Source organism: Babylonia areolata, chromosome 14 (genome assembly GCF_041734735.1).
Source record: "Babylonia areolata isolate BAREFJ2019XMU chromosome 14, ASM4173473v1, whole genome shotgun sequence".
In the NCBI taxonomy this organism is placed as follows: domain Eukaryota; kingdom Metazoa; phylum Mollusca; class Gastropoda; order Neogastropoda; family Buccinidae; genus Babylonia; species Babylonia areolata.
In genome coordinates, this window is record NC_134889.1 from 1085001 (window position 1) to 1097500 (window position 12500).

At 50.2% G+C, this 12500-nt stretch overlaps 1 protein-coding gene across 3 annotated transcripts in view; it reads right to left on the reverse strand.

Moving 5' to 3' along the window:
* Positions 1–12500, reverse strand: part of LOC143289716 (centrosome-associated protein 350-like) — a 186608-nt gene that overhangs the window by 115032 nt on the left and 59076 nt on the right. For all 3 annotated transcript variants that reach the window (XM_076598782.1, XM_076598781.1, XM_076598783.1), the window contains 2 exons: positions 9624–9726; positions 6651–7517 (listed from right to left, as the gene is read on the reverse strand). In XM_076598782.1, coding sequence (XP_076454897.1) covers positions 6651–7517; positions 9624–9726 — 970 coding nt within the window. The remainder of the gene's footprint in view (positions 1–6650; positions 7518–9623; positions 9727–12500) is intronic.

Here is a 12500-nt window from a genome sequence, read left to right on the forward strand (position 1 = left end):
CCCCTTCCTCCTCCTTTCAGCTCCTCCCCCCCCCCCTTCCTTTCTTCGGCTTAGCTTCTTCACGTTCTTGTCGTACATGTTAGTGTGAGACAGTATTATGACGGACTTGTTTTCTTTATTGTCCATTAGCACAGAGGGGCTAAAAGGCAACAGTCCTGCTGTCACGTATCACTGTCATCAGGCAGGACGGGCCTGGTGTGTGTGTGTGTGTGTGTGTGTGTCTATGACTGTGTGTGTGTGTGTGTGTGTGTCTATGACTGTGTGTGTGTCTATGACTGTGTGTGTGTGTGTGTGTGTGTGTGTCTATGACTGTGTATGTATCTATGACTCTGTGTGTGTGTGTGTGTGTGTGTGTGTGTGTGTGTGTGTATGTCTATGACTGTGTGTGTGTCTATGACTCTCTGTGTGTGTGTGTCTATGACTCTGTGTGTGTGTGTGTGTGTGTGTGTGTGTGTGTGTGTGTGTGTGTGTGTGTGTGTGTGTGTGACTGTGTCTGTGTGAGTTTGTGTAGCACACCAAAGCTTCAAAGTAAAACCAACATGGGTACCATTTGGACCAAACGTTCTGTGTGTCTGTCTCCTCCCCCCTCCCCTGTCCTCTCCCCCCCCTCCACCTCACTACCCACACCCCCAACCAACCTGCTGTTGAAGCCATATGTACATAATAATAGTGTGCAACATCACCAATGCTCACTTGTGAATCCAATCTTGAAAATGATCAGGTAATACACTTACTGTACACTGGAAATGAAACAAACAATTTGGCATGGAGCTGAAATGATTAACAAATAGTGAAGAGTGGTAACTCTCTCCATTATACAAGGTACACAACTTCAAGTCAGTGCTGCTTACGCTACCGATTCAGCTAGCACACAGGTAAATAAAAGGTACATTGGTACAAACCTAGACACTTCCTCAAAAAAAAAAAGGAAGCGCCGGGCCTGTCCTTATACCGATCATCTGACATGTGAACACAGCAGCAAAGACAGAAGAAATGTGCAAACACAAATAAGCTTTTATTCAAGACTAGTACAGCCTCTTTAATCCTGAACAAACCACATAAAAAACACCTGGACAATACAGAACAAACACATGGTTGCCTCGGTGGTTTTTCAGCTGGAAATGAACGAAGAGTGGTAACTCTCTCCATTCACAAGGTACACAACTTCAAGTCAGTGCTGCTTTCGATACCGATTCAGCCAGCACACAGGTAAATAAAAGGTACAGTGGAACAACTGTACATTGTTTAGGTATACTTGTTTCCATGGCTGCTCGAAGAAGGAAACAATGACTACAATGGCTGTCATAAGCAACTGGAAAACATTTGTTTCAACATCTCTGCATTGTGTAACGTTCAGCAGCCGTCAAAAGAAACCAGGGAAAAGAAGGAATCCCGTTCCTGAGTACGATATGAGCTGTTGGCTTGTTGTTTGTTCCTCCGCTGCTGATGTGGACATGTACAACAAGTTTTCTGAACCCACATTTCTCTAACCCAACATCACCAACTACTACAAATGACTACTCAGTTTACGTGTACTGTGGCCCCCTCTCCCTACTGACCTGAAAAGGACGCGTCACGCCTGCAAGTCATAAATCACAGGGAGTGGTGGGATATATATATATATACACGGGGGATATATATACACGGGGGTGGGGGGGACTGTACATTATTCTACCCAAGCCTTCACCCTTCGCTTCTTCACTTCTTTTCTTCTCCCTGCTGGCTCCACTCTGCCATTATTCTCATTATGTGACGGCCATTGGAATTCACGTCAAACGATCTTCCACTTTGCTGAACCAAACCACACACACACACACGCACACGCACGCACACACACACACACACACACACACACACACACGCACGCACGCACGCACGCACGCACGCACAAAATGAAAAAAAGACCAGTAATGTGACACCATCGGAATTCACATCAACCGATATTCCACTTACCAGATCAACTACACACACACACACACATACACACACACACGAATGCATTCGTGCACATAATGTGAGAGAGAGAGAGAGAGAGAGAGAGAGAGAGAGAGCGTTAGGCTGGGGTGGGGGACAGAAAGCAGGTGGTGGGGGTGTGGGGAGGGGAGGGGTGTAAAGTAAATGGAACAATCGTTGACATTCCAACAGCTGATCTGGCCTTCTCTCTGAAAATATTCATCTGGCACGTTTCATTAGTAAAGATTAACAGACAGACAAAGAGACAAACAGGCAAAGACAGAGCAAGAGAGACAGAGACAGAGGCAGGGAGGAAGAGAGACAGAGAAACAGACACAGTGAGACACACAGAGAGAGTGACACGGCGAGAGACAGAGACACAGTGAGACAGACAGGAGAATAGAGACAGGGGCAGAAACAGAGAGTGGAACAGAGAGAGGGAAGGTAGACCTGATTGCCAACGATCCAGTCGATAAAGAAATAGAGAAGGTAGACCTGATTGCCAACGATCAAGTCGAGAAAGGAATAGGGAAGATAGACCTGATTGCCAACGATCAAATCGAGAAAGGAATAGGGAAGGTAGACCTGATTGCCAACGATCAAGTCGAGAAAGGAATAGGGAAGGTAGACCTGATTGCCAACGATCAAATCGAGAAAGGAATAGGGAAGGTAGACCTGATTGCCAACGATCAAATCGAGAAAGGAACAGGGAAGGTAGACCTGATTGCCAACGATCAAATCGAGAAAGAAACTGGGAAGATAGACCTGATTGCCAACGATCCAGTCTAGAAAGGAACAGGGAAGGTAGACCTGATTGCCAACGATCAAATCGAGAAAGAAACTGGGAAGATAGACCTGATTGCCAACGATCCAGTCTAGAAAGGAACAGGGAAGGTAGACCTGATTACCAACGATCAAATCGAGAAAGGAACAGGGAAGGTAGACCTGATTGCCAACGATCAAATCGAGAAAGGAATAGGGAAGGTAGACCTGATTGCCAACGATCAAATCGAGAAAGGAATAGGGAAGGTAGACCTGATTGCCAACGATCAAATCGAGAAAGGAATAGGGAAGATAGACCTGATTGCCAACGATCAAATCGAGAAAGGAATAGGGAAGGTAGACCTGATTGCCAACGATCAAATCGAGAAAGGAACAGGGAAGGTAGACCTGATTGCCAACGATCAAATCGAGAAAGGAATAGGGAAGGTAGACCTGATTGCCAACGATCAAATCGAGAAAGGAACAGGGAAGATAGACCTGATTGCCAACGATCAAATCGAGAAAGGAATAGGGAAGATAGACCTGATTGCCAACGATCCAGTCTAGAAAGGAATAGGGAAGATAGACCTGATTGCCAACGATCAAATCGAGAAAGGAATAGGGAAGGTAGACCTGATTGCCAACGATCAAATCGAGAAAGGAACAGGGAAGGTAGACCTGATTGCCAACGATCCAGTCTAGAAAGGAACAGGGAAGGTAGACCTGATTGCCAACGATCAAGTCTAGAAAGGAACAGGGAAGGTAGACCTGATTGCCAACGATCAAATCGAGAAAGGAACAGGGAAGGTAGACCTGATTGCCAACGATCCAGTCTAGAAAGGAATAGGGAAGATAGACCTGATTGCCAACGATCAAATCGAGAAAGGAACAGGGAAGATAGACCTGATTGCCAACGATCAAATCGAGAAAGGAATAGGGAAGATAGACCTGATTGCCAACGATCAAATCGAGAAAGGAATAGGGAAGGTAGACCTGATTGCCAACGATCAAATCGAGAAAGGAATAGGGAAGATAGACCTGATTGCCAACGATCAAATCGAGAAAGGAACAGGGAAGGTAGACCTGATTGCCAACGATCCAGTCTAGAAAGGAATAGGGAAGATAGACCTGATTGCCAACGATCCAGTCTAGAAAGGAATAGGGAAGATAGACCTGATTGCCAACGATCCAGTCTAGAAAGGAATAGGGAAGATAGACCTGATTGCCAACGATCAAATCGAGAAAGGAATAGGGAAGGTAGACCTGATTGCCAACGATCCAGTCTAGAAAGGAATAGGGAAGATAGACCTGATTGCCAACGATCAAATCGAGAAAGGAATAGGGAAGATAGACCTGATTGCCAACGATCAAATCGAGAAAGGAACAGGGAAGGTAGACCTGATTGCCAACGATCCAGTCTAGAAAGGAACAGGGAAGGTAGACCTGATTGCCAACGATCAAATCGAGAAAGGAATAGGGAAGATAGACCTGATTGCCAACGATCAAATCGAGAAAGGAACAGGGAAGGTAGACCTGATTGCCAACGATCCAGTCTAGAAAGGAACAGGGAAGATAGACCTGATTGCCAACGATCAAATCGAGAAAGGAATAGGGAAGATAGACCTGATTGCCAACGATCAAATCGAGAAAGGAATAGGGAAGGTAGACCTGATTGCCAACGATCCAGTCTAGAAAGGAATAGGGAAGGTAGACCTGATTGCCAACGATCAAATCGAGAAAGGAATAGGGAAGGTAGACCTGATTGCCAACGATCAAATCGAGAAAGGAACAGGGAAGGTAGACCTGATTGCCAACGATCCAGTCTAGAAAGGAATAGGGAAGATAGACCTGATTGCCAACGATCAAATCGAGAAAGGAATAGGGAAGATAGACCTGACTGCCAACGATCAGGTCCAAGCGACCAGCTCAACATGTGTACTGTAAAGATAACTTGTCATACGACAGTCATAGTACAGAAAACAGAAGGACTTTACTGGAACATCGCACCAGAATGCTGTATTGTTGGTTTTGATCACACATGCACACAAACACACAAACAGACATTTAAACACACATCCCACACTGCACACAAAACACCCTTTTGAGAGTGCTCAGTAACTGTACAGCATCGTTCGCAAATAGACTCACTTCAAATTATTATATTATCGTCTAATTGCAAACGGCACTATTTTGCAGACTCCTCTCAAAACTGACGTTCGGATCCGTCACCAATATGCTTTCTTAAATTCTCCCAGTTCTGGTAAATACTAAAGTGCATTCAACATATCCGATCAAATCAATTATTCTTAACTGTGTCAATGTTCAAGTCCTACAACTGCTTCCCTTGATTTTAGGGTTTTGAGAGCACGTTCGTAACCTTGGTCGGCAGTGGTGCGCGAAGAAAAAGCGAGGAAATAGCCGGCAACAGCTGATGTTTGACTGGTTCTTGGAAATGGATATTCATTAAAGTATTAGAAAAAGGTCGAAGCAGACGATAAATTGTGAAACGCAACCGTTAACAACGCTTCGAAGTGGGGCGGTATACGAATCGTTCGCAATTACACGCTGTTGGCAATTACCCATAGCTACCGTTAGTTCCCTAATGGCTGCTTAGCATGGTGGTCGTCCAGGCCCAAGAGAAGCTTCAAGTGTCACCTAATCACCACTGATCACATTCCGTTATGTGTTTTTCGTCATCTGATAACAACCGTTTCCAGTCCCTCACCAGCTTGCGGCAGCATGGCAAAACGTTGTCAGAGATGTGTGTGTGTGTGTGTGTGTGTGTGTTTATAGGGGTGGGTGGGTGTTTGCGCGCGCGCGCACACGGGGCGAAGGAACGGTCACTGTGTTGGTGAGTTCATCTGTTCGGGAATGTGCCGTCCTCATGAAACTGCTCTGCAACATTCGCCTGAACATGCTCATCACAAGAATCAACTTGGTCACACACACACACTCTCTCTCTCTCTGTGTCTGTGGCACTGTACAGCAGTGAAGGCTGACTGCACCCCCCCCCCCCCCCCCCCCCCCCCCCCCCCCACTGTGTGCGGGAGGCAGCATGTTGAGTGGTGCTTGTGGACCGTACTATAGTCATCCGTTCACCTGACCAACACAACTGTATGGGGAAGGGGAGGGAAAGGGGCTGTGGACTAGGGGTGGGGGGATGGTTAGGGTGGTGGTGGAAAGAGAGGGAGAGGGGGGTGTGCTCAACTAAACTGAGATGAAAACTGGACTGTGCTGAAAGAAAGAAAGACGGAACGAACGAACGAAAGAAAGAGAGAAAACATTCAGCAGACAGCATTTTCAGCATGACAGACAAGCCATACATGTGTGTGCACACTCACACGCAAAGTTCTGAGAGAAAGAGAAGTGGGAAAAACGTCAGACCAGGAGTGACAAACGAAATCATTTCATTTTGGGAAATACTTTATAATGATATTATAATAATAATAATAGAACAACAACAATTTCCTTTTGAACGACAATGAGAACACTCAAGTCAGTCTGGTAATCGTCACAAGTGCAGCTGCGTGCTGAACAAGGTCATATACATACACATACACAGCGTAAGAAAGAGACAGAGAGAGAGGGGGAAGTTAGAGAGAGAGAAGAAAGAAAGAAGGCACAGGATGCAGAGAGGAAGTTGTGAGAAAAAGACAAGGAACCAAGCACCCAGACAACCTGACGACCAGACAAGACAAGACTGCCGGGGGCAAGACAAGACGACACAAGACAACCCAGGCAACATGACACAAGACAATACAAAACGTGACAAGATAAGACATGACAAGACGAGACAAAACAAGACAAGACTGCTGGGGGCAAGACAAGACGACACAAGACAACCCAGGCAACATGACACAAGACAAGACAATACAAAACGGGACAAGACAAGACGAGACAAAACAAGACAAGACGAGACAATGCTGAGCACTGACCGTCTTTATCAGGCAGGTCCTTCAGACTCTTCTTGATCTTGTGCAGACGGGAGTTGGTCCCTCCCCTGGGTGGCCGCTCCGCTCCCCCCACCGCCCCCCTGTCACTGTCACCGCCCGAGGAGTGGTCCCCCATGTCGGCAGCACTGTTCATCCTGTCCCCGGGCACGGAGGAGGCTCCCTGCAGGGTGCGGGTCCTGACGTCCTGGCCGGGGTCACGCCGCCCCCCATGGCCCGTGTGGCGCGCCACGCCTCTGTCCTTCACCCCGACCTTCGACCTTGACCCCGGCACGTCCACATCCACCTGGGTCAGTTTGGGGTGTGGGTGTGGGTGTGGGTGGTGGAGCAGGGGCTGGGTGAGGTAGGTGTCGTTCAGGAAGCGGATCTCCGTCTCCCTCACCGCCCGGCTGTCCGTCAGAGTGCTGCTGCTGCCTGCCGGGTCTCCGTCCCGGTCTGGGTCACCGTGTGGGTCGCTGCTGATGATGCTGGAAGGGTAGGGGTCTGCCAGGGGCTCAGGGCGCGTCTTATGGGCTACGCTGTCCTGGTACGTCCCATCCCAGCGAACCTCCCGAAGCCTCAGCCGCTTGGAGAAGTCCACCCTCTTGGGGCTGTGGTTGTGCTGGTTGTGGGGGTGGTGGTTGTGCTGGTGGTTGTGCTGGTGGTTGCTGCGTGGAGGCTGGGTGGAGGAGGAGAAGGGGGCAGGGTGCTCCCTGGGATCCAGCCAGGCAGAGTGGAACTGTTGACTACAGCTGCTGCCCGCTACTCGGGCCTGCTGGTCCTGGGGGTGGGGGTGGTGGCGGTGGTTGTGGTTGTGGTTGTAGCGCTGCTGGCTGGCCGTGGCACTACTGCTGCTGGGTCGGTCCTTTTCGTCTGCACACACACACACACACACACACACACACACACTTCTAAGGCTTTCAGTGGGAAGGGGAAAAAACATATTGCATAATTTGCACATAAAATGGCAGTCAGAAAATTCAAACTCAAAACAGTTTGTATAATTCGGATATTAAATGTCCGTCCAACAACTGAAGCTCAGTGTAAAGATGACCCCATAGTGTGCAGGTCAATGCATACAACACAGCATGCAGTGCACTCAGTGGACCATGACGTCTCCAGAACGAGGTGAATCCCATCAATATCACTCCCAGCAGTCTGGGGCTCAGGTACGTCCATTACCAGTTTGACAGTTAGCCGTCTTCCACTGGGACAAACACAACAGCACAGGAGACAACTGCTGTTCTGACTATCTGGGCTAGAATTTGATTATAGTGGAAAGTGTCTTGCCTAAGTCACATACCCACTCTCTTAGTAGAGATGAGTTTAGGAAAGTTGGCGATGGCCTGAAGGCCAACTAGCTCCCAAGGATGCAGCACTTAGAGCCAGAGCAATCTTGCCTCCTGGTTTGAGTCCTTCATATAAAAAAGAAGAAGCTGTAATGACTTCCCATCGCAGTGGAAAAACCACTGATCATACAGCTCTCGCTGTGTTAAAGGCCTCACAGGTCATCCTGGAATTAACGATAAATAAAATAAAAGACTCTCCAATTCAGCTTCAGTTAATCAGCCCATTAGGCACTGCACCACTGCAGATCAATCTCTTGTGGAGGTCTACATTCTGACATCAATGTTCCCAAAAGCATGCAGACACAGGTCCACACAAGCAGACCAGTAGGGGCGGGAGGGGAGTGTGGAGGAGGGAGGTAGGGGAGGCAGGAAGAGAGGTAGGGGAGGCAGGAAGAGAGGTAAGGGAGGCAGGAAGAGAGGCAGGAAGGGAGGCAGGAAGAGAGGTAAGGGAGGCAGGAAGAGAGGCAGGGGAGGCAGGAAGAGAGGTAAGGGAGGCAGGAAAAGAGGCAGGGGACACAGGAAGAGAGGCAGGAAGAGAGGCAGGGGACGCAGGAACAGAGGCAGGAAGAGAGGCAGGGGAGGCAGGAAGGGAGGCAGGAAGAGAGGCAGGGGAGGCAGGAAGAGAGGCAGGGGAGGCAGGAAGAGAGGCAGGGGACACAGGAAGAGAGGCAGGAAGAGAGGCAGGGGACGCAGGAACAGAGGCAGGAAGAGAGGCAGGGGAGGCAGGAAGAGAGGCAGGGGAGGCAGGAAGAGAGGCAGGGGAGGCAGGAAGAGAGCCAGGGGAGGCAGGAAGAGAGGTAAGGGAGGCAGGAAGAGAGGCAGGGGACGCAGGAAGAGAGGCAGGGGAGGCAGGAAGGGAGGCAGGGGAGGCAGGAAGGGAGGCAGGAAGAGAGGTAAGGGAGGCAGGAAGAGAGGCAGGGGACGCAGGAAGAGAGGCAGGGGAGGCAGGAAGGGTGGCAGGAAGAGAGGCAGGGGAGGCAGGAAGGGAGGCAGGAAGAGAGGTAAGGGAGGCAGGAAGAGAGGCAGGGGACGCAGGAAGAGAGGCAGGGGAGGCAGGAAGGGAGGCAGGAAGAGAGGTAAGGGAGGCAGGAAGAGAGGCAGGGGACGCAGGAAGAGAGGCAGGGGAGGCAGGAAGGGAGGCAGGAAGAGAGGCAGGGGAGGCAGGAAGAGAGGCAGGAAGAGAGGCAGGGGAGGCAGGAAGGGAGGCAGGAAGAGAGGCAGGGGAGGCAGGAAGGGAGGCAGGAAGAGAGGCAGGGGAGGCAGGAAGGGAGGCAGGAAGAGAGGCAGGGGAGGCAGGAAGGGAGGCAGGGGAGGCAGGAAGGGAGGCAGGAAGAGAGGCAGGGGAGGCAGGAAGAGAGGCAGGGGAGGCAGGAAGGGTGGCAGGAAGAGAGGCAGGGGAGGCAGGAAGGGAGGAGGAGGAAGAGAGGCCGGAAGAGGCAGTAAGGGAGGCAGGGGAGGCAGGAAGAGAGGCAGGGGAGGCAGGAAGGGAAGCAGGAAGGGAGGCATGGGAGGCAGGAAGAGAGGCAGGAAGGAAGCAGGAAGAGAGGCAGGAAGGGAGGCAGGAAGAGAGGCAGGGGAGGCAGGAAGAGAGGTGTTGCAGACAGCTCTGGGAACGACGAAGCTGACTCACCCAGCCGGCTGACTTTCCTCTTGGTGCCGCTTCCACCACTGCTGCCCGCAGCTGACCCGCTCTGTCGGCAAGGGCTGGACGAGGGTCTGCTTGCCTCCACGAACTGTGCACACACACACACACACACACACATACATACACACCACACACACACACACACACACACACACACACCACACACACACACACACCACACACACACAAACACACACGCACCACACACACACGCACACACCACACACACCCATGCGCGCACGCACACACACACACCACACACAGACACATCAAATCATATAGCTCATAATAGCCCAGCCACAGACAAACTGGCCACTTCAGGGCTAAATAATAACAACAAACAACTAACAACAACTACGATGACAATAAGAGACAGACAGACATTGAGACAGACAGAAACTGAGACACTAAGACAGACATTGAGACAGACAGAAACTGAGACAGACATTCAGACAGACAGAAACTGAGACACTGAGACAGACAGAAACTGAGAGACAGAAACTGAGAGACAGAGACTGACAGACATTGAGACAGACAGAAACTGAGAGACAGAGACTGACAGACACTGAGACAGAGACAGAAACTGAGAGACAGAGACTGACAGACATTGAGACAGACAGAAACTGAGAGACAGAGACTGACAGACATTGAGACAGAGACAGAAACTGAGAGACAGAGACTGACAGATATTGAGACAGAGACAGAAACTGATAGACAGAGACTCACAGACATTGAGACAGACAGAAACTGAGACACTGAGACAGACAGACATTGAGACAGACAGAAACTGAGAGACAGAGACAGACAGACATTGAGACAGAGACAGAAACTGAGAGACAGAGACAGACAGACATTGAGACAGAGACAGAAACTGAGAGACAGAGACTGACAGACATTGAGACAGAGACAGAAACTGAGAGACAGAGACTGACAGACATTGAGACAGAGACAGAAACTGAGAGACAGAGACTGACAGACATTGAGACACAGACAGAAACTGAGACACAGAGAAAGACAGAAACTGAGAGACAGAGACAAACTGAGACAGAGACAAAGACATAGAGATAGACAGAAACAGAGACAGACATTAACAGAGACAGACGATTAAACAGAGACAGTGATACAGAGACTGAGAGAGACGGTGAGACAAGAGACAGAGAGAGACGATGACACAGAGACAGAGACGATGAGACAGAGATACGGCCAGACGAAACCACATATCCTCCTAAGTGCAGCCAGCCCAAGTGCAGAACACGTCACTCAGTTAGTCAAGTCTCCTGCCACAACACACTACCGGAGTCTGTTCAACACTTGTCTGGCAATTGGTGACACCCCTCCTGCCCCCTGATCACAATGGAGGCCCTGTGTAACAGTCTGTCAGACGTTGGACTTGTCGTCAGTGATCACCAGTGATCAGGGTTCGAAACCCAGTGTCGGCATAGCGATGTGTCCTTGGGAAGAGCGCTTCACTCCCATTTCCCCACTCCACCCAGGTGTGAACGGGTACCTGACTTCTGCCAGTATTCAAACGGCGGAAGGAGAGAACTGGGTCCCACCTTCCTTCCTATGTCGTGCCCTTGACACAGTGGGTATGGATGCCCTTGACACAGTGGGTATGTAATCACTAAGTCGTGCCCTTGACACATTGAGCATCGATGCCCTTGACACAGTGGGTACGTACATGTAATCACTAAGTCGTGTCCTTGACACAGTGGGTATGGATGCCCTTGACACAGTGGGTATGGAATCACTAAGTCATGCTCTTGACACAGTGGGTATGGATGCCCTTGACACAGTGGGTATGGAATCAGTAAGTCGTGCCCTTGACACAGTGGGTATGGAATCACTAGGTCGTGCCCTTGACACAGTGGGTATGGAATCACTAAGTCGTGCCCTTGACACAGTGGGTATGTAATCACTAAGTCGTGCCCTTGACACAGTGGGTATGTAATCACTAAGTCGTGCCCTTGACACAGTGGGTATGGAATCACTAGGTCGTGCCCTTGACACAGTGGGTATGGAATCACTAAGTCGTGCCCTTGACACAGTGGGTATGTAATCACTGCCCCGATGGCCGAGAAAGGCTGCTGGGCATTTCACCTTCCGCGTTTTAATGAGCCCCTCGTCACAAGAGCGACATCACTCCAAAGCTCTCCAACAAGTGGCAGCACAAAGAACAGCAACAAACCCACCCCTACAACAGGTCTGGAGGAGCCCCAGCAATGACAGACGTACAGTGTGTCCCGCTCTCTACAGGGTCCGCAGATCTACCACTGTACACACCGTCCGCCGCTCTGTCACACACTGGAGGCATACGACACAGCCAAACCTGGCTGCCTTCAGCGTATCGATAACTTTCTCTCCCTCTCTCCCCCCCCAACCCCCACCCCCTCCCCCTCCCACCCCTTCTCTTTCTTCAACAACTTTCCAAATCAAACTACACCATTACAACCCAGATAAATGGCCAACACTCAAGGCATGCCATGAATGATCACACGCCGTACACACACACACACACACACACAGAGGGGAAGGTAAGCAAGCAAGACAGAGAGAAAGAAAGTAAAGGGAGAGAAAGGAAGAAAGGAGAGAGAGAGAGAGAAAGCAAGAAGTTAAAGAGAGGGGTGGGCTGAAGAAACTGGCACCACCACAGGGGCTGACCCGAAATTAATGGGAAAGAAACCCGTCCCTGTAATCAATAGCTGGTCCTGGCACCTGCACGCCACTGCTACCCTCACCCACCCCCCTTCAATCACCCCCCCACCCCCCAACCCCTTTCCACTTCGCCACAGAGGACTTGTGATAGGAGGGGCGGGGGGGGGGGGGGGGGGGGGGTATGTGACAACCAAAACAAACATCCAG